This window comes from Pseudophryne corroboree, chromosome 3 (genome assembly GCF_028390025.1).
Source record: "Pseudophryne corroboree isolate aPseCor3 chromosome 3, aPseCor3.hap2, whole genome shotgun sequence".
In the NCBI taxonomy this organism is placed as follows: Eukaryota; Metazoa; Chordata; class Amphibia; order Anura; family Myobatrachidae; genus Pseudophryne; species Pseudophryne corroboree.
In genome coordinates, this window is record NC_086446.1 from 356,797,708 (window position 1) to 356,821,057 (window position 23,350).

At 46.1% G+C, this 23,350-nt stretch overlaps 1 protein-coding gene across 6 annotated transcripts in view; it reads right to left on the reverse strand.

The window, feature by feature from the left end:
• Positions 1-23,350, reverse strand: part of SMARCE1 (SWI/SNF related, matrix associated, actin dependent regulator of chromatin, subfamily e, member 1) — a 111,230-nt gene that overhangs the window by 23,406 nt on the left and 64,474 nt on the right. For all 6 annotated transcript variants that reach the window (XM_063959795.1, XM_063959798.1, XM_063959797.1 and 3 more), the window contains 2 exons: positions 7,304-7,384; positions 6,982-7,113 (listed from right to left, as the gene is read on the reverse strand). In XM_063959795.1, the coding sequence (XP_063815865.1) occupies positions 6,982-7,113; positions 7,304-7,384 (213 nt within the window). The remainder of the gene's footprint in view (positions 1-6,981; positions 7,114-7,303; positions 7,385-23,350) is intronic.

The following is a 23,350-nucleotide window of genomic DNA, read 5'->3' on the forward strand; positions in this document are numbered from 1 at the left end:
TGCGGGGTAAATCGGAACGTGTAGATACGCATCCTTGATGTCCAAGGATACCATAAAGTCCCCTTCTTCCAGGTTCGCTATCACTGCTCTGAGTGACTCCATCTTGAACTTGAACTTTTTTATGTAGAGGTTCAAGGACTTCAGATTTAGAATAGGCCTTACCGAGCCATCCGGCTTCGGTACCACAAATAGAGTGGAATAATACCCCTTTCCTTGTTGTAATAGGGGTACTTTGACTATCACCTGCTGAGCGTACAGCTTGTGAATGGCTTCCAACACCCTCTCCCTTTCGGAAGAGACGGTTGGTAAGGCAGACTTCAGGAAACGATGAGGAGGATCCGTCTCTAATTCCAACCTGTACCCCTGAGATATTATCTGCAGGATCCAGGGGTCTACCTGCGAGTGAGCCCACTGCGCGCTGTAATTTTTGAGACGGCCCCCCACTGTCCCCGAGTCCGCTTGAGAGGCCCCAGCGTCATGCTGAGGTTTTTGCAGGAGCCGGGGAGGGCTTCTGTTCCTGGGAAGGAGCTGCCTGTTGGTGTCTCTTCCCTCTTCCTCTGCCTCGTGGCAGGTACGACAAGCCCTTTGCTCTCTTATTTTTGTAGGAGCGAAAAGGCTGCGGTTGAAAGGTCGGTGCCTTTCTCTGTTGGGGAGTGACTTGAGGTAAAAAAGTGGATTTCCCGGCAGTAGCCGTGGCCACCAAGTCTGATAGACCAACTCCAAATAACTCCTCCCCTTTATACGGCAAAACCTCCATGTGACGTTTTGAATCCGCATCGCCTGTCCACTGTCGTGTCCATAAGGCTCTTCTGGCTGAAATGGACATAGCACTCACCCGAGATGCCAGTGTGCAAATATCCCTCTGTGCATCACGCATATAGATAAATGCATCCTTTATTTGTTCTAACGACAGTAAAACATTGTCCCTATCTAGGGTATCAATATTTTCAATCAGGGATTCTGACCAAACTACTCCAGCACTGCACATCCAGGCAGTTGCTATAGCTGGTCGTAGTATAACACCTGCATGTGTGTATATATTCTTTTGAATAACTTCCATCTTTCTATCTGATGGATCCTTAAGTGCGGCCGTCTCAGGAGAGGGTAACGCCACTTGTTTGGATAAGCGTGTGAGCGCCTTGTCCACCTTAGGGGGTGTTTCCCAGCGCGCCCTAACCTCTGGCGGGAAAGGGTATAATGCCAATAACTTTTTTGAAATTATCAACTTTTTATCAGGAGCAACCCACGCTTCATCACACACGTCATTTAATTCTTCTGATTCAGGAAAAACTGTTTGTAGTTTTTTCACACCATACATAATACCCTGTTTTACGGTATCTGTAGTATCAGCTAAATGTAACGTCTCCTTCATTGCCAAAATCATATAACGTGTGGCCCTACTGGAAAATACGTTTGAATTTCTACCGTCGTCACTGGAATCAGTGCCCGTGTCTGGGTCTGTGTCGACCGACTGAGGCAAAGGGCGTTTTACAGCCCCTGACGGTGTTTGAGGCGCCTGGACAGGCATTAATTGATTGTCCGGCCGCCTCATGTCCTCAACTGACTGTTTAAGGGAAGATAAACCATCACGTAATTCCACAAATAAAGGCATCCATTCTGGTGTCGACCCCCTGGGGGGTGACATCTGCATATTTGGCAATTGCTCCGCCTCCACACCAATATCGTCCTCATACATGTCGACACCACGTACCGACACACACCGCAAACTCACAGGGAATGCTCTAATGAAGACAGGACCCACTAGCCCTTTTGGGGAGACAGAGGGAGAGTCTGCCAGCACACACCACAAAGCGCTATATATACAAGGGATATCCTTATATTAAGTGCTCCCTTATAGCTGCTTTAATATATATATATATAGCCATTAATGTGCCCCCCCTCTCTGTTTTACCCTGTTTCTGTAGTGCAGTGCAGGGGAGAGACCTGGGAGCCGTTCTGACCAGCGGAGCTGTGACAGAAAATGGCGCCGTGTGCTGAGGAGATAGGCCCCGCCCCTTTTTCGGCGGGTTCTTCTCCCGCTATTTTTCCAGTCAGGCAGGGGTTAAATATCTCCATATAGCCCCTATGGGCTATATGTGAGGTATTTTTAGCCTTGTATAAGGTTTATATTTGCCTCTCAGAGCGCCCCCCCCCAGCGCTCTGCACCCTCAGTGACTGCCCAGTGAAGTGTGCTGAGAGGAAAATGGCGCACAGCTGCAGTGCTGTGCGCTACCTTATGAAGACTGAGGAGTCTTCAGCCGCCGGTTTCCGGACCTCTTCACGCTTCAGCATCTGCAAGGGGGTCGGCGGCGCGGCTCCGGGACCGGACTCCACGGCTGGGCCTGTGTTCGATCCCTCTGGAGCTAATGGTGTCCAGTAGCCAAGCAGCAAATCCACTCTGCATGCAGGTGAGTTTACTACTTTCCCCCTAAGTCCCACGTTGCAGTGATCCTGTTGCCAGCAGGACTCACTGTAAAGAAAAAAACCTAAACTAAACTTTCTCTAAGCAGCTCTTTAGGAGAGCCACCTAGATTGCACCCTTCTCGTTCGGGCACAAAATCTAACTGGAGTCTGGAGGAGGGTCATGGGGGGAGGAGCCAGTGCACACCACCTGACCTAGTAAAGCTTTACTTTTTTGTGCCCTGTCTCCTGCGGAGCCGCTATTCCCCATGGTCCTTTCAGGAACCCCAGCATCCACTTAGGACGATAGAGAAAAGTGAATAATAAACCAGTTATGTGGATGGCATCCAGTTGTTGGGCTCCAAGACAGGGATTAGACTGTTTAGACACTTGGAAACCTAACTTGTGGACAATCTACAGGGTCATCAAGCCAACCATAATGCTCTATTCCCAGATCCTAAATGGACCTCAATTTCCTCACAACTTCCCAAGAGTACTCTTCCTCTGGATACTTATCCCGGCCTAACGCCCGAACCACAAAATCCTGACTTAGATGAAACTTAAAAGACCACTGTTCGCTTTTCTTGGGAACAAACCTTCTTTTCGGTCTTCAGTCCAGTCTTCATAAAAGATGAGAAGCTGAGCACACAGCTCCAAAACTCTTCTAGTTGTGGAAATAGCCAACAAGAAGGCAGTCTTTCGGGAAATTATCAAAGAAAGAAAGAAATCCAGACGCGCTGTCACAGCTGCCAGCAAGGGATTGTCCGTCCCAAGGAAATTTTTAACAAAGAAAAACAATAGAGCTGGCGCTAGGTGTTTCTCCAATAATAAATAATTGAATAACTGTGGATGAATGTAAAATCACAATTTAGTTTATTAACTAAACATCACGTACTAAAACCATGAATAAAAATTCACATATACACATAAAATTTAGGGCATAAATTGAGCTATGAATCAAATGAGAATGGCTGCTAATGAGTGTCCACAGAGGATCCCGGACTATAGCAATGGACAAAGTTCCCTGGGGAAAGGAAAATGAGTGCAGCTGGTGTTACCCGTGACGATGGAGACTTCCAGAGGCTTGAAAAGTAACAGCAAGCAAGCTGTGCCATTTGTGTAGAAACTGGGTCTCTCCAATCGGTGCTGTAAAATCAAAGTCCCACAGAGAAAGTTCCAAGGCAGGTTTTCCAAAGCAGGTTTTTACAAGTCCATATCTGGATCCTTTAGAACGTGAAACACTTGTAGTAGTAGTAGCAGCTTTTACACTTGCCCTAAATTTTATGTGTATATGTGAATTTTTATTCATGGTTTTAGTACGTGATGTTTAGTTAATAAACTAAATTGTGATTTTACATTCATCCACAGTTATTCAATTATTTATTATTGGAGAAACACCTAGCGCCAGCTCTATTGTTTTTCGGGAAATTATCTCTACCAAATCCAATGTTTCAGAAGGCAGTGTTGCAAGGCTATCAACACCAGGTTGAGATACCATGGTCGTATTGAGGATGAGGGGTATCAGTTACTGAAAGAAAGGTCTGTACATCAGGTAAAAATAAAAAACAGAGTGGGTTAGACCCACTTAAAATGTGGAGTTTTAAACTTTCGCAGAAGCTACTGTAAGAACAGCAGCATCCATTTCAAATGGGAATAAGAGGTAAGAAACACCTTTGCTCCACACTACGAGATCTTGCTCGAAACAGGTTTCCTAGCATTGAACATGATCTGAATCACACCGTTCAAAACAAAAAAAAAAACTTTAGCTCTAAGGATTATGGCTTCAATTGCCACAAAAAATAAAAAATAAAAAAAAGTGTGCCAAGATAAACTCTTGGGAAGAAAGAGGCCCTGACTTAATAGATTTAGTTTTGGAGGCACCCTGGGCCAGTGTCTTGTTACAATATCTGTGTATCATGATATTGGCCGGTCCAGCGCTACCAGAATCATTCAAACAGCCTCTTTTTTTTATATTTTTGCTCATCCAAGTTATCATTGCTATCAAAAGGTAACATGCAGCAGATGTCCTCTCAAAAGGACTGACGAGGTGCCTGTCAAAAATGCCTTAGGATCCCTTGTCCTGAACCCAAAGATGTCCACTGCAGTTCAACAGAGATGCCATCATGGTAAACATTTGACTGCTGCCACCTGTCCATGGTCTGCTGGAAGACTTTACAGGGACCATTACCTGGGGTTAATGGTCGGCATGATATGGAAATCGGCTTCTCAGCTTTCAATAGATATGAAGACTGCGGTGGGGGCTGTAAGATTTTGCTCTGCACATCATTTGATTTTGCTAACCTGAGCACTCATTGTCCCCTGGTTATGTAGGTAAGTCACCACTGCCACATGGTGTCATTAGATCTTCATGGTTCTTTATACAAGAATGGTCATTCTAAGACCATAGCCCTGAAAACTATAAGTGGGAGAGCTTTGAATACTCCAGTCAAAAAAACAAACAAAAAAAACATATAAACCAGCACTGAAAAGCAACAGACTGGTTTCCAGCTCAGCAAGCCGAGTGAGCTCTGCAATAGCCTGGGACAAAGACCAAAGCATTTCCACTCTGTGTTTGCACAGAAGCTAGCACAGCCAAACCTCTGCCACACATTCACACAGGATGTCAAATCGGGACTGGGCACATGGAAACAAAGTGTATTATAAAACAGGGAAAACCACGATCTGGGGTAAAAACTTTTGCCACTCTTTTTCCTCCATGCTTAGCACCCCAAAAACGTTCACCACTACTTTTTTTGCAAAGAGTGCAGGCTGAGAGGTGCAGGACTGCTGCTTCTCCAAACAAATGGCTCCTATATCTTTTGGTGAGACTGCAGACTGGGAAGACCACCAAGGAGTAGATTCTATACACATCACCTCCCCTCAAGGCCCAGCGCTAATGGAAGGCTGGGACATCCCCTCAGCCTTTTCCTAAGCCTAGTCCACAGCTTCTTGAACACAGTGTTACCTTTACATTATCATATAAAGTTTTATTTTTCAGAGTGAACTAGTTCCCTACACAAAGTGGAGGCAGCCATCTTGTGACAAGAAGCAGTATTAATGACAATGCACTAAATCAGTTCAGTAGAAAGCAGTGATGTAATGATTACTACACTACTGACCCTAGCTTCACAATTCAATATAGAGAAAGATCACAAAATGGCTGCCTCCACGTGTTTGACAAGCAGTTCAACAACAGTTGAACAAACTGGAAATATCACAATACTACTTAAACAAACTAGTTAAATACTAGAGAAAACATGTACAACAAAACAATATTTTAAAAGGAGAAATAAAAAGCAGTATTTTAACTGTGACGTCAATCTAGAGCAATGGTTTTCCATCTTTAGATAATTCAACAGCATGTTACACAAATCTCCTACATCAAGGGCACAGATGATGTAAATAGCACATGTGGATCTTTTAAAATTAAACTATGAACTATTGGTGCCTGGAAGATTGTGGATAAGAACAAATAATCCAGAGAAAGCAACCAAATGTTCTTCTACATGAATATAAAAACTTGCCGTTTAATGACCAAGACAATTTAAGATTTGGGGTTTATGCTTTTTCTCTGAAATATCCTTTTTGTAATATAAAAGAAAATACAGTTTAATATCAGCACATAAAAAAGCTAGTTCTCCCGATTACCAAATATGCAATTTATTTTAAGGATTTTGCTATAGAACAAGAGGAAAGCCTGGTTTGTTTGATGGGGATTCCCTTTTGCCAGCACTAAAGCATTCATTCATGGATAAAATAGTGCAGTCAGACAGGAGAGGCCTAATACAAGATCCTCCTGCATTGCCTTGATCTGCCTCTTGGTGGGGTAGTCCATCTGACAGGATTTATTGTACAGACAAGGAGGCAGCATCTACAGTTCAAAGGAAATTCTAAGGGGTCGATCCAATTAGCCGTGAAGGCTGCGATGTGCCGTCGCCGCAGCGTTTCAACGCCGGCAACCGATCTCGCACCCTTTGCGGGCTAAAGTTAGTCCCAATTCGCACAAAATTGCTCTGACCTCTGTGGAGTGACAAGCACTTCTGTGCAAATTCAGGCCGCTATAAAGTGCATCGGTTGCTGAGATGTCTCGTACCTGCGAGATAATCGCGGCTAATTGGATTAACCCATAAGTGTTGCAATTTAAGATAAAGTGAACAACAGTCCCTAGCAGCTTTTCTTGAGAAGTCAGGATATCCAAATGTCATTTTGAAAATGGCAATGCTGAGCCAACAATTCACCTCTATACTATTATAGAAAGGCTCAGAGTCAGCAAGAGGTTAAAAAGAATGGACCTAATCATGCCTCACAATGATCTAAACATATTTTGGAATTACTATAATTTTTAGCTAGAAGTAAATGTTACTTTCTACGGGCAACTATGACTGATCTATTAATGTACTTCCACCTCACTAAAACTGGACATATTCCAGCCTGGGACCTAGTGAACAGCAGTGTCAACCCTCACACTTCATAGGAAACAGTGGCATAAGCCTGCAGAGTGGCAACTGAGGCTCTATTGGGAATTTTTTCTTTTTCTTTTATAGGGATTTTGTCTGTTTTCTAAATACTAATTCCTCGTACCTTTTCAGCTTCATATTCGTTCAAGTACTCTTGCTTCTCCTCATCGGTTAGGTCTCGCCACATCCCACCAATGATCTTGCCAATCTCCCACAACTTAAGGTCAGGGTTGGAAGCCTTCACTTGGTCCCAGACCTATTCAGAGACATTAAGGGTGGCGGAGAGTATTTTTTTTTTTTTTTTAAATTACTAAAAGATCTACAGGTTTCTTCTGCGTACAATGCTTATTCTAGATTTTTTCTATGGGAATAATGGGGCTTTTAGGAAGCTTTTCATGGGGAGACAGAAAGCTGCACCTCCCAGTACCCAGAGTCCCATCACTCACCTTCCTGCTGTATCTCATGTACGGCATCAAGGGCTTATCCGGAGGCTTCGGGGGTTTTGGGATTGTAATCCCAGATGAAGCCTAAAAGAGAAGCATATAAAATCCAGTTTAGCATTTTGTGGCTGCCTCACAATCTTAACCTATCTAGTGTGTCATCTGTATTCTGGTTACACAACGTCATACTACAAGAGGTTAGCTTCTTTACTTCCTTATTCACCGACCTGTACATTAAAATAACGTTAAGTCCCCTTGTTTTACTCAAGTACTACAACATCTGGCATAATTCTACCACCACTAAACAGACTAAAATGAGAGAGAAGGAAGCGGACGGCAACACAAGGGCCGGGTGTAGACTTGCATACATTGCTTTAAAAAGCAATCACAGAAAAAAAGCATATTCACCCATATATAGACTTGAACATCTCGAGATGCCAGGTTTGCTACTAGCCATCATCAATAGCATCTACTTCCACCAGTATTATACTAGGAGCAAAAGATATGTCTCCGAAAATGCACACTTAACTTACATCCAACTCTGCATAGGATGCAATTGCGTCACCATGCCCTCACTGAAGTTAGTCTACATAAGAACGCTCCATTGCAACCCAGTCCTGCATCTACAAACAAAATGCACATCATTCTGCCTTGCGCGTATTTTCAAGCACCCATTTTTTAACACAGTTTTGCTAACGTTAATGCATCACATTCTGCAAATAGGCATAAATTTATCTTTGTATCAGCGACTATGGGCCTTATGCTGACTCCCACACAATGCTGATGTTCATGGAGACCAGCAATATTTTGCTACTGTGAATGAGTATTTCTAAAAACTCATATGGCACATTCATTACACAGTGTACCCAACTCAGCATCCCAGTGTGGAGCTTCACAGAGCTATGCTGCTAACATCGTATGAAATACTGGCCTCTACATACTGCTTGAAGAGCTTGCTGCTCAGTTGCATTAAGCATTTGAGATACGGCACCCTTGCCATGTCTGCGACAATACGGTCCTCGTGGCACTGCCCATCCCAGAGTGCCCTGAAGGGCTAGATATATAACAGCACAGAGTATACCATCTCCATTATGTTTGGTGTAAGGAATGCCATGACTATTTGCTTTGCTGGTGAAGCCATTGTATTTTTATTACAGGATCCCGACAGCAGCATCCCACCAGCCACAATACCGGCAGCGAGCACAGAGTCCGCTCGCCACAGGTTCTAGTCTCCCTAGGGTGGTGGCGTGGACCCACCACCCGAGTGGGAATACCGTGGAGCAGTCAGTATTCCAACCGCCAGCATTTAACAGGTTGTCGGGATTCCGGCATTGGGATCCTGAATGCCGGGATCCCGACAGCAGGTATATTAACTACGTCCCCATTGGAACACATTAGAGAATGATTTCTTTTAACCTAGTATACCAATAATGACTTATACCCAATTCATTCCTATATTACCTGTGCCGATTTATTATACCACGCAAGACTGAAAGTTGCAGGTTCTAATTTAAGGTGGGTATACACCATACAATTATCTGGCAGACCATCCGTTTTATCTGGCTGGTTGAAATGATAATCTGGTAATGGATGATAGCAAATGACAAATCAACCATCTGCTCCCATACCCTGGAAAACGGACAAACACAGTCATTCAAACAAATTCGTTAAATCACGGAATTACCCAATTTGTCTGAATGACAGTTTTTGTCCATTTCCCAGTGATTTGGGAGCAGATGGCTGATTTGTCATTTACTCCAATACATTACCACACTTTAATTTCAATCAGTCAGATTGGACAGACGGTCTGCCAGATTATTGTATAGTGTATGCACAGCCTTAGTAGAAATATTATGACCAAGCCCTGTATTTAATGATTGTGCACTTTATACATGCAGTTTTATGGTATTACTTGTCACTAATTGCTTTTTTTTTTTTATTGACCCACTCCCGAGTTATTAATGTGTTAATTGAATAAAATAAGATTTTACTCACCGGTAAATCTATTTCTCGTAGTCCGTAGTGGATGCTGGGAACTCCGAAAGGACCATGGGGAATAGCGGCTCCGCAGGAGTCTGGGCACAACTAAAAGAAAGCTTTTAGACTACCTGGTGTGCACTGGCTCCTCCCACTATGACCCTCCTCCAAGCCTCAGTTAGGATACTGTGCCCGGAAGAGCTGACACAATAAGGAAGGATTTTGAATCCCGGGTAAGACTCATACCAGCCACACCAATCACACCGTATAACACGTGATACCATATCCAGTTAACAGTATGAAACATAACTGAGCCTCTCAACAGATGGCTCATAACAATAACCCGTTAGTGAATAATAACTATGTACAATTATTGCAGACAATACGCACTTGGGACGGGCGCCCAGCATCCACTACGGACTACGAGAAATAGATTTACCGGTGAGTAAAATCTTATTTTCTCTAACGTCCTAGTGGATGTTGGGAACTCCGAAAGGACCATGGGGATTATACCAAAGCTCCCAAACGGGCGGGAGAGTGCGGATGACTCTGCAGCACCGAATGAGAGAACTCAAGGTCCTCCTCAGCCAGGGTATCAAATTTGTAGAATTTTGCAAACGTGTTTGCCCCTGACCAAGTAGCAGCTCGGCAAAGTTGTAAAGCCGAGACACCTCGGGCAGCCGCCCAAGATGAGCCCACCTTCCTTGTAGAATGGGCTTTAACTGATTTAGGATGCGGCAGTCCAGCCGCAGAATGCGCCAGCTGAATTGTGCTACAAATCCAGCGAGCAATAGTCTGCTTAGAAGCAGGAGCACCCAGTTTGTTGGGTGCATACAGGATAAATAGCGAGTCAGTTTTCCTGACTCCAGCCGTCCTGGATAAATTTTCAAGGCCCTGACTACGTCCAGCAACTTGGAATCCTCCAAGTCGCTAGTAGCCGCAGGCACTACAATAGGTTGGTTCAAGTGAAAAGCTGATACCACCTTAGGGAGAAACTGGGGACGAGACCTCAATTCTGCCCTATCCATATGGAAAATCAGATAAGGGCTTTTAAATGACAAAGCCGCCAATTCTGATACACGCCTGGCCGAAGCCAAGGCCAATAACATGACCACTTTCCACGTGAGATATTTTAGATCCACGGTCTTTAGTGGCTCAAACCAATGTGATTTTAGGAAATTCAACACCACTTTGAGATCCCAGGGTGCCACTGGAGGCACAAAAGGGGGCTGAATATGCAGCACTCCTTTTACAAATGTCTGAACTTCAGGTAGTGAAGCTAGTTCTTTTTGGAAGAAAATCGACAGAGCCGATATCTGCACCTTAATGGAGCCTAATTTTAGGCCCATAGTCACTCCTGCCTGTAGGAAGTGCAGAAATCGACCCAGCTGAAATTCCTCTATTGGGGCCTTATTGGCCTCACACCAAGCAACATATTTCCGCCATATGCGGTGATAATGTTTTACAGTTACATCTTTCCTGGCTTTAATCAGCGTAGGAATGACATCCTCCGGAATGCCCTTTTCCTTTAGGATCCGGTGTTCAACCGCCATGCCGTCAAACGCAGCCGCGGTAAGTCTTGGAACAGACAGGGCCCCTGCTGCAGCAGGTCCTGTCTGAGCGGCAGAGGCCATGGGTCCTCTGAGATCATCTCTTGAAGTTCCGGGTACCACGCTCTTCTTGGCCAATCCGGAACCACGAGTATTGTCCTTACTCCTCGTTTTCTTATTATTCTCAGTACCTTTGGTATGAGAGGCAGAGGAGGGAACACATAAACCGACTGGTACACCCACGGTGTCACTGGAGCGTCCACCGCTATCGCCTGAGGGTCCCTTGACCTGGCGCAATATCTCTCCAGTTTTTTGTTTAGGCGGGACACCATCATGTCCACCTGTGGCCGTTCCCAACGATTTACAATCAGTGTGAAGACTTCTGGATGAAGTCCCCACTCTCCCGGGTGGAGGTCGTGCCTGCTGAGGAAGTCTGCTTCCCAGTTGTCCACTCCCGGAATGAACACTGCTGACAGTGCTAGCACGTGATTTTCCGCCCATCGGAGAATCCTTGTGGCTTCTGCCATTGCCGTCCTGCTTCTTGTGCCGCCCTGTCGGTTTACATGGGCGACCGCCGTGATGTTGTCTGACTGGATCAGTACCGGCTGGTGTAGAAGCAGGGGTTTTGCCTGACTTAGGGCATTGTAAATGGCCCTTAGTTCTAGAATATTTATGTGTAGGGAAGTCTCCTGACTCGACCATAGTCCTTGGAAGTTTCTTCCCTGTGTGACTGCCCCCCAGCCTCGAAGGCTGGCATCCGTGGTCACCAGGAACCAGTACTGTATGCCGAATCTGCGGCCCTCTAGAAGATGAGCACTCTGCAGCCACCACAGCAGAGACACCCTGGTTCTTGGAGACAGGGTTATTAGCCGATGCATCTGAAGATGCGATCCGGACCATTGGTCCAACAGGTCCCACTGAAAGATTCTGGCATGGAACCTGCCGAAAGGAATGGCTTCGTAAGAAGCCACCATCTTTCCCAGGACTCGCGTGCAGTGATGCACCGACACCTGTTTTGGTTTCAGGAGGTTTCTGACTAGAGATGACAGCTCCTTGGCTTTTTCCTCCGGGAGAAACACTTTTTTCTGGACTGTGTCCAGAATCATTCCCAGGAACAGTAGACGTGTCGTCGGAACCAGCTGTGACTTTGGAATATTCAGAATCCAACCGTGCTGATGTAGCACCTCCTGAGATAGTGCTACTCCTACCAACAACTGCTCCCTGGATCTCGCCTTTATTAGGAGATCGTCCAAGTACGGGATAATTAAAACTCCCTTTTTTCGAAGGAGTATCATCATTTCCGCCATTACCTTGGTAAACACCCTCGGTGCCGTGGACAGACCAAATGGCAGCATCTGGAATTGGTAATGGCAATTCTGTACCGCAAATCTGAGGTACTCCTGGTGAGGATGATAAATGGGGACATGCAGGTAAGCATCCTTGATGTCCAGGGATACCATGTAATCCCCCTCGTCTAGACTTGCAATAACCGCCCTGAGCGATTCCATCTTGAACTTGAATTTTTTTATGTATGTGTTCAAGGATTTAAAATTTAAAATGGGTCTCACCGAACCGTCCGGTTTCGGTACCACAAACAGTGTGGAATAGTAACCCCGTCCTTGTTGAAGGAGGGGCACCTTGACTATCACCTGCTGGGAATACAGCTTGTGAATTGCCTCTAGCACAGCCTCCCTGTCCGAGGGAGTTGTTGGCAAGGCAGATTTGAGGAAACGGCGCGGGGGGGGGGGGAAGACGCCTCGAATTCCAGCTTGTACCCCTGAGATACTACTTGAAAGATCCAGGGATCCACCTGTGAGCGAGCCCACTGATCGCTGAAATTTTTGAGGCGGCCCCCCACCGTACCTGGCTCCGCCTATGGAGCCCCACCGTCATGCAGCGGACTTGGAAAAAGCAGGGGAGGACTTTTGCTCCTGGGAACCAGCTGTTTGTTGCAGCCTTTTTCCCCTACCTCTGCCCCTGGACAGAAAGGACCCGCCTTTTCCTCGCCTGTTTTTCTGGGTCCGAAAGGACTGTACCTGATAAAACGGCGCTTTTTTAGGCTGTGAGGGAACATGGGGTAAAAATGCTGACTTCCCAGCTGTTGCTGTGGAAACGAGGTCCGAGAGACCATCCCCGAATAACTCCTCACCCTTATAAGGCAAAACTTCCATGTGCCTTTTGGAATCTGCATCCCCTGTCCACTGCCGAGTCCATAAGCCTCTCCTAGCAGAAATGGACAATGCACTTATTTTAGATGCCAGCCGGCAGATCTCCCTCTGTGCATCTCTCATGTATAAGACTGAGTCTTTTATATGCTCTATGGTTAGCAGAATAGTGTCCCTGTCTAGGGTGTCAATATTTTCTGACAGGGAATCTGACCATGCAGCGGCAGCACTGCACATCCATGCTGACGCAATAGCTGGTCTAAGTATAATGCCTGTGTGTGTGTATATATAGACTTCAGGATCGCCTCCTGCTTTCTATCCGCAGGCTCCTTCAGGGCGGCCGTATCCGGAGACGGAAGTGCCACCTTTTTAGACAAACGTGTGAGCGCTTTATCCACCCTAGGAGGTGTTTCCCAACGTGCCCTATCCTCTGGCGGGAAAGGGAACGCCATTAGTAATTTTTTTGAGATTATCAATCTTTTATCAGGGAAAGCCCACGCTTCTTCACACACTTCATTTAATTCTTCAGATGGGGGAAAAACTACGGGTAGTTTTTTCTCCCCAAACATAATACCCTTTTTAGTGGTACCTGGGTTTATATCTGAAATGTGTAACACCTCTTTCATTGCCTCAATCATGCAACGAATGGCCTTAGTGGACATTAGATTAGACTCATCGTCGTCGACACTGGTATCAGTATCCGTGTCGACATCTGCGTCTGCCATCTGAGGTAGCGGGCGTTTTAGAGCCCGTGATGGCCTTTGAGACACCTGGGCAGGCACGAGCTGAGAAGCTGGCTGAATAGCGGCTCTGCAGGAGACTGGGCACAACTAAAGAAAGCTTTTAGGTCACCTGGTGTGCACTGGCTCCTCCCACTATGACCCTCCTCCAAGCCTCAGTTAGGACACTGTGCCCGGACGAGCTGACATAATAAGGAAGGATTTTGAATCCCGGGTAAGACTCCTACCAGCCACACCAATCACACCGTATAACTCGTGATACTATACCCAGTTTAACAGTATGAAAACAACTGAGCCTCTCAACAGATGGCTCAACAATAACCTTTTAGTTAACAATAACTATGTACAAGTATTGCAGACAATCCGCACTTGGGATGGGCGCCCAGCATCCACTACGGACTACGAGAAATAGATTTACCGGTGAGTAAAATCTTATTTTCTCTGACGTCCTAGTGGATGCTGGGAACTCCGAAAGGACCATGGGGATTATATTAAAGCTCCCAAACGGGCGGGAGAGTGCGGATGACTCTGCAGCACCGAATGAGAGAACTCAAGGTCCTCCTCAGCCAGGGTATCAAATTTGTAGAATTTTGCAAACGTGTTTGCCCCTGACCAAGTAGCAGCTCGGCAAAGTTGTAAAGCCGAGACCCCTCGGGCAGCCGCCCAAGATGAGCCCACCTTCCTTGTGGAATGGGCTTTTACTGATTTAGGATGCGGCAGTCCAGCCGCAGAATGCGCTACAAATCCAGCGAGCAATAGTCTGCTTAGAAGCAGGAGCACCCAGTTTGTTGGGTGCATACAGGATAAATAGCGAGTGAGTTTTCCTGACTCTAGCCGTCCTGGAAACATACATTTTCAAGGCCCTGACTACGTCCAGTAACTTGGAATCCTCCAAGTCCCTAGTAGCCGCAGGCACCACAACAGGTTGGTTCAAGTGAAAAGCTGATACCACCTTAGGGAGAAACTGGGGACGAGTCCTCAATTCCGCCCTATCCATATGGAAAATCAGATAAGGACTTTTACATGACAAAGCTGCCAATTCTGACACACGCCTGGCTAAAGCCAAGGCCAATAACATGACCACTTTCCACGTGAGATATTTTAGATCCACGGTTTTAAGTGGCTCAAACCAATGTGATTTTAAGAAACCCAACACCACGTTGAGATCCCAAGGTGCCACTGGAGGCACAAACGGGGGCTGAATATGCAGCACTCCTTTCACAAACGTCTGAACTTCAGGTAGTGAAGCTAGTTCTTTCTGGAAGAAAATCGACAGAGCCGAGATCTGTACCTTAATGGAGCCTAATTTCAGGCCTATAGTCACTCCTGCTTGTAGGAAATGCAGAATCGACCTAGTTGAAATTCCTCTGTTGGGGCCTTTTTGGCCTCACACCAAGCACATACTTCCGCCATATGCGGTGATAATGCTTTGCAGTTACATCTTTCCTGGCTTTAATCAGCGTAGGAATGACTTCCTCCGGAATGCCCTTTTCCTTCAGGATCCGGTGTTCAACCGCCATGCCGTCAAACGCAGCCGCGGTAAGTCTTGGAACAGACAGGGCCCCTGCTGCAGCAGGTCCTGTCTGAGCGGCAGAGGCCATGGGTCCTCTGAGATCATCTCTTGAAGTTCCGGGTACCACGCTTGTCTTGGCCAATCCGGAACCACGAGTATTGTTCTTACTCCTCGTTTTCTTATTATTCTCAGTACCCTTGGTATGAGAGGCAGAGGAGGGAACACATAAACTGACTGGTACACCCACGGTGTCACTAGAGCGTCCACAGCTATCGCCTGAGGGTCCCTTGACCTGGCGCAATATCTCTCTAGTTTTTTGTTTAGGCGGGACGCCATTATGTCCACCTGTGGCCGTTCCCATCGATTTACAATCAGCGTGAAGACTTCTGGATGAAGTCCCCACTCTCCCGGGTGGAGGTCGTGCCTGCTGAGAAAGTCTGCTTCCACTCCCGGAATATAGCCTCTGGGGCTATATATTGTGGTATTTTTGCCAGCCAAGGTGTTTTTATTGCTGCTCAGGGCGCCCCCCCTCTAGCGCCCTGCACCCTCAGTGACCGGAGTGTGAAGTGTGTATGAGGAGCAATGGCGCACAGCTGCAGTGCTGTGCGCTACCTTGGTGAAGACTGATGTCTTCTGCCGCCGATTTTCCGGACCTCTTCTTGCTTCTGGCTCTGTAAGGGGGACGGCGGCGCGGCTCCGGGACCGAACACCAAGGCCAGTTCCATTCGGTCGATCCCTCTGGAGCTAATGGTGTCCAGTAGCCTAAGAAGCCCAAGCTAGCTGCAAGCAGGTAGGTTCGCTTCTTCTCCCCTTAGTCCCTCGCTGCAGTGAGCCTGTTGCCAGCAGGTCTCACTGTAAAATAAAAAACCTAATTATATACTTTCTTTTTAGAAGCTCAGGAGAGCCCCTAGTGTGCATCCAACCTCGGCCGGGCACAAAATCTAACTGAGGCTTGGAGGAGGGTCATAGTGGGAGGAGCCAGTGCACACCAGGTGACCTAAAAGCTTTCTTTAGTTGTGCCCAGTCTCCTGCGGAGCCGCTATTCCCCATGGTCCTTTCGGAGTTCCCAGCATCCACTAGGACGTCAGAGAAATAAATATATATATATATATATATATATATATATATATATATATATATATATATATATATATATTCAATAGAAAAGCAGGAGCACTCACCAGTCTTCAAGGCAGTAAATAGCTTTTATTCAGATCATTAATGCAGAGGTTAGATCAACGTTTCGGTCTGCATGTAGACCTTTGTCAAGACAAAGGTCTACATGCAGACTGAAACGTTGATCTAACCTCTGCATTAATGATCTGAATAAAAGCTATTTACTGCCTTGAAGACTGGTGAGTGCTCCTGCTTTTCTATTGAATTTGTGTTGGAGTGGGACCCTGTTCCCAGCTATTTGGATGTCACCCCAGCAAGTTTTACTCAATACGTGAGTGTGGACACTACTCTCTCTCTGTGGGGATACGGCGCCACAGGTGTATATGAGTAGATAGATTAATAGAGTAAAATACTTTGATTAAAGACACTCCTTTCAATAATATAAGGTGTCAGCTGACCCCTAAATACTCGGCAGGGATAAGCTGCCTTTAGAGTTAAAATGTAGAACAAAGGGGGGGATAGGGGTATAAGCGACTTACAGTGTCTAATATGTAGATAAAAGTGAAGAATATCGCAGGATACGGTTTAGAAAAAAAATTAACAATATATTTATTTATAATTTAAAACAGTGATTGGATAAAAAATATAAGGTAAAAGTTTAAAAAATACCAGAGAATAGATAAAAATGTATAATTTAGCTAGAACCCAGAATCACATAAAACCAGTATAAGCAATATAATACTGATAAAAGCTATTTTAAGATAAGAGAGTGATGCTTATCTTTAAAAATGGAGTCAGTAGAGGTACACCCAACGCGTTTTGTCCATCAGACTTCATCATACATACATACATATACACACACAGGTTGAGTATCCCATATCCAAATATTCCAAAATACGGACTTTTTTGAGTGAGACTGAGATAGTGAAAACTTTGTTTTCTGATGGCTCAATGTACACAAACTTTGTTTAATACACAAAGTTATTAAAAATATTGTTTTAAATGACATTCAAGCTGTGTGTATAAGGTGTATATGAAACATAAATTAATTGTGTTTATGTACACACACTTTGTTTAATGCACAAAGTTATAAAACATATTGGCTAAAATGACCTTCAGGCTGTGTGTATAAGGTGTATGTGTAACATAAATGCATTCTGTGCTTAGATTTAGGTCCCATCACCATGATATCTCATTATGGTATGCAATTATTCCAAAATACGGAAAAATCCCATATCCAAAATACCTCTGGTCCCAAGCATTTTGGATAAGGGAGACTCAATGTGTGTGTGTGTGTGTGTGTATGTGTATATGTGTATAATATATATATATTTTGGATGAAAAATCAAATATCCAAATTATTTTTAGCGTGGCTGTGATAGTGACACCTTTGCTTTCTGATGGTACAATGTACACAAACTTTGTGTCATGTACAGAATTATTAAAATGCCTGTACAAAACTACCTTCAGGCTGTGTATATATGATGTATAGGAAACAAATGCATTCTGTGTTTAGACATGGCTCCATCTGCAAGATATCTCATTATGGTATGCAATTATGGATGGACATGGGCGTCCACGACCCCCCTGGAGGGAGAATAAATAGCATGGCGAGCGCAGCAAGCCCACAAGGGGCTCATTTGCGCTCACCTCGCTGCCGGCCACTCATACTACACCCATTTATAGAACCAGGAAATGTACAGTTGCTTATTTTTAATGCTCTGTGATAAGAAAGTGCTGTTGTACTCCATATTGAATACAATTGTACCCAGACTGCAGCTTTGCAAGGAGAAAAGTTCAGCCTGATGTTGAAAACACATGGCAAAACAGCACAGCAGGTGGTAGGAAAAATAAGAATTTACTTACCGATAATTATATTTCTCGGAGTCCGTAGTGGATGCTGGGGTTCCTGAAAGGACCATGGGGAATAGCGGCTCCGCAGGAGACAGGGCACAAAAAGTAAAGCTTTTCCAGATCAGGTGGTGTGCACTGGCTCCTCCCCCTATGACCCTCCTCCAGACTCCAGTTAGGTACTGTGCCCGGACGAGCGTACACAATAAGGGAGGATTTTGAATCCCGGGTAAGACTCATACCAGCCACACCAATCACACCGTACAACTTGTGATCTAAACCCAGTTAACAGTATGATAACAGAGGAGCCTCTGAAAGATGGCTCCCTAAACAATAACCCGAATTAGTTAACAATAACTATGTACAAGTATTGCAGATAATCCGCACTTGGGATGGGCGCCCAGCATCCACTACGGACTCCGAGAAATAGAATTATCGGTAAGTAAATTCTTATTTTCTCTATCGTCCTAGTGGATGCTGGGGTTCCTGAAAGGACCATGGGGATTATACCAAAGCTCCCAAACGGGCGGGAGAGTGCGGATGACTCTGCAGCACCGAATGAGAGAACTCCAGGTCCTCTTTTGCCAGGGTATCAAATTTGTAGAATTTTACAAACGTGTTCTCCCCTGACCACGTAGCTGCTCGGCAGAGTTGTAATGCCGAGACCCCTCGGGCAGCCGCCCAAGATGAGCCCACCTTCCTTGTGGAATGGGCCTTAACAGATTTAGGCTGTGGCAGGCCTGCCACAGAATGTGCAAGTTGAATTGTGTTACAAATCCAACGAGCAATCGACTGCTTAGAAGCAGGCGCACCCAACTTGTTGGGTGCATACAGTATAAACAGCGAGTCAGATTTGCTGACTCCAGCCGTCCTTGAAATGTATATTTTTAAAGCTCTGACAACGTCCAACAACTTGGAGTCCTCCAAGTCGCTTGTAGCCGCAGGCACTACAATAGGCTGGTTCAGGTGAAACGCTGATACCACCTTAGGGAGAAAATGCGGACGCGTCCGCAGCTCTGCCCTATCCGAATGGAAAATTAAATAAGGGCTTTTATAAGATAAAGCCGCCAGTTCAGATACTCTCCTGGCGGAAGCCAGGGCCAGTAACATAGTCACTTTCCATGTGAGATATTTCAAATCCACATTTTTTAGTGGTTCAAACCAATGGGATTTGAGGAAATCTAAAACTACATTTAGATCCCACGGTGCCACCGGAGGCACCACAGGAGGCTGTATATGCAGTACTCCTTTGACAAAAGTCTGGACCTCAGGGACTGAGGCCAATTCTTTTTGGAAGAATATTGACAGGGCCGAAATTTGAACCTTAATAGATCCCAATTTGAGACCCATAGACAATCCTGATTGCAGGAAATGTAGGAAACGACCCAGTTGAAATTCCTCCGTCGGAGCACTCCGATCCTCGCACCACGCAACATATTTCCGCCAAATGCGGTGATAATGCTTCGCGGTGACTTCCTTTCTTGCCTTAATCAAGGTAGGAATGACTTCTTCTGGAATGCCTTTTCCTTTTAGGATCTGGCGTTCAACCGCCATGCCGTCAAACGCAGCCGCGGTAAGTCTTGAAAGAGGCAGGGACCCTGTTGAAGCAGGTCCCTTCTCAGAGGTAGAGGCCACGGATCGTCCGTGACCATCTCTTGAAGTTCCGGGTACCAAGACCTTCTTGGCCAATCCGGAGCCACTAGTATCGTTCTTACTCCGCTTTGCCGTATGATTCTCAATACCTTTGGTATGAGAGGCAGAGGAGGAAACACATACACCGACTGGTACACCCAAGGTGTTACCAGCGCGTCCACAGCTATTGCCTGCGGATCTCTTGACCTGGCGCAATACCTGTCCAGTTTTTTGTTGAGGCGAGACGCCATCATGTCCACCATTGGTCTTTCCCAACGGTTTATTAGCATGTGGAAAACTTCTGGATGAAGTCCCCACTCTCCCGGGTGAAGATCGTGTCTGCTGAGGAAGTCTGCTTCCCAGTTGTCCACGCCCGGGATGAACACTGCTGACAGTGCTATCACGTGATTCTCCGCCCAGCGAAGGATCCTGGCAGCTTCTGCCATTGCACTCCTGCTTCTTGTGCCGCCCTGTCTGTTTACATGGGCGACTGCCGTGATGTTGTCCGACTGGATCAACACCGGTCTTCCTTGAAGCAGAGGTTCCGCCTGGCTTAGAGCATTGTAGATTGCTCTTAGTTCCAGAATGTTTATGTGAAGAGACTTTTCCAGGCTCGACCACACTCCCTGGAAGTTTCTTCCTTGTGTGACTGCTCCCCAGCCTCTCAGGCTGGCGTCCGTGGTCACCAGGATCCAATCCTGTATGCCGAATCTGCGGCCCTCCAATAGATGAGCCCTCTGCAACCACCACAGAAGAGATACCCTTGTCCTTGGAGACAGGGTTATCCGCAGGTGCATCTGAAGATGCGACCCTGACCATTTGTCCAACAGATCCCTTTGGAAAATTCTTGCATGGAATCTGCCGAATGGAATTGCTTCGTAAGAAGCCACCATTTTTCCCAGGACTCTTGTGCATTGATGTACAGACACCTTTCCTGGTTTTAGGAGGTTCCTGACCAGGTCGGATAACTCCTTGGCTTTTTCCTCGGGAAGAAAAACCTTTTTCTGAACCGTGTCCAGAATCATCCCTAGGAACAGCAGACGAGTTGTCGGCATTAATTGGGATTTTGGAATATTCAGAATCCATCCGTGCTGCTTTAGCACCTCTTGAGATAGTGCTAATCCCATCTCTAGCTGTTCTCTGGACCTTGCCCTTATTAGGAGATCGTCCAAGTATGGGATAATTAATACGCCTTTTCTTCGAAGAAGAATCATCATCTCGGCCATTACCTTTGTAAAGACCCGAGGTGCCGTGGACAAACCAAACGGCAGCGTCTGAAACTGATAGTGACAGTTTTGTACAACGAACCTGAGGTACCCCTGGTGTGAGGGGTAAATTGGAACGTGGAGATACGCATCCTTGATGTCCAAGGATACCATAAAGTCCCCTTCTTCCAGGTTCGCTATCACTGCTCTGAGTGACTCCATCTTGAACTTGAACTTCTTTATGTACAGGTTCAAGGACTTCAGATTTAGAATAGGCCTTACCGAGCCATCCGGCTTCGGTACCACAAATAGAGTGGAATAATACCCCTTCCCTTGTTGTAGAAGAGGTACCTTGACTATCACCTGCTGAGAGTACAGCTTGTGAATGGCTTCCAAAACCGTCTCCCTTTCGGAGGGGGACGTTGGTAAAGCAGACTTCAGGAAACGGCGAGGTGGATCTGTCTCTAATTCCAACCTGTACCCCTGAGATATTATCTGCAGGATCCAGGGATCTACCTGCGAGTGAGCCCACTGCGCGCTGTAATTTTTGAGACGACCGCCCACCGTCCCCGAGTCCGCTTGAGAAGCCCCAGCGTCATGCTGAGGCTTTTGTAGAAGCCGGGGAGGGCTTCTGTTCCTGGGAAGGAGCTGCCTGTTGCTGTCTCTTCCCTCGACCTCTGCCTCGTGGCAGATATGAATAGCCCTTTGCTCTCTTATTTTTAAAGGAACGAAAGGGCTGCGGTTGAAAAGTCGGTGCCTTTTTCTGTTGGGGAGTGACTTGAGGTAGAAAGGTGGATTTCCCGGCTGTAGCCGTGGCCACCAAATCTGATAGACCGACTCCAAATAACTCCTCCCCTTTATACGGCAAAACTTCCATATGCCGTTTTGAATCCGCATCGCCTGTCCACTGTCGCGTCCATAAAGCTCTTCTGGCCGAAATGGACATAGCACTTACCCGTGATGCCAGTGTGCAGATATCCCTCTGTGCATCACGCATATAAAGAAATGCATCCTTTATTTGTTCTAACGACAGTAAAATATTGTCCCTGTCCAGGGTATCAATATTTTCAATCAGGGACTCTGACCAAACTACCCCAGCACTGCACATCCAGGCAGTCGCTATAGCTGGTCGTAGTATAACACCTGCATGTGTGTATATACTTTTTTGGATATTTTCCATCCTCCTATCTGATGGATCTTTAAGTGCGGCCGTCTCAGGAGAGGGTAACGCCACTTGTTTAGATAAGCGTGTTAGCGCCTTGTCCACCCTAGGAGGTGTTTCCCAGCGCTCCCTAACCTCTGGCGGGAAAGGGTATAATGCCAATAATTTCTTTGAAATTATCAGCTTTTTATCAGGGGCAACCCACGCTTCATCACACACGTCATTTAATTCTTCTGATTCAGGAAAAACTATAGGTAGTTTTTTCACACCCCACATAATACCCTGTTTAGTGGTACCTGTAGTATCAGCTAAATGTAACGCCTCCTTCATTGCCAAAATCATATAACGTGTGGCCCTACTGGAAAATACGGTTGATTCGTCACCGTCACCACTGGAATCAGTGCCTGTGTCTGGGTCTGTGTCGACCGACTGAGGCAAAGGGCGTTTCACAGCCCCTGACGGTGTTTGAGGCGCCTGGACAGGCACTAATTGATTGTCCGGCCGCCTCATGTCGTCAAACGACTGCTTAAGCGAGTTGACGCTATCCCGTAATTCCACAAATAAAGGCATCCATTCTGGTGTCGACCCCCTAGGAGGTGACATCCCCATATTTGGCAATTGCTCCGCCTCCACACCAATATCGTCCTCATACATGTCGACACACACGTACCGACACACAGCAGACACACAGGGAATGCTCTACACGAAGACAGGACCCACTAGCCCTTTGGGGAGACAGAGGGAGAGTCTGCCAGCACACACCAAAAAAGCGCTATATATGACAGGGATAGCCTTATAATAAGTGCTCCCTTATAGCTGCTTTATATATATATATCAAAATATTGCCATTAAATTTGCCCCCCCTCTCTGTTTTACCCTATTTCTGTAGTGCAGTGCAGGGGAGAGACCTGGGAGCCGTCCTGACCAGCGGAGCTGTGAGAGGAAATGGCGCCGTGTGCTGAGGAGATAGGCCCCGCCCCTTTTCCGGCGGGCTCGTCTCCCGCTATTTTGTGAATCCAGGCAGGGGTTAAATATCTCCATATAGCCTCTGGGGGCTATATGTGAGGTATTTTTAGCCTTTTAATAGGTTTTCATTTGCCTCCCAGGGCGCCCCCCCCCCAGCGCCCTGTACCCTCAGTGAC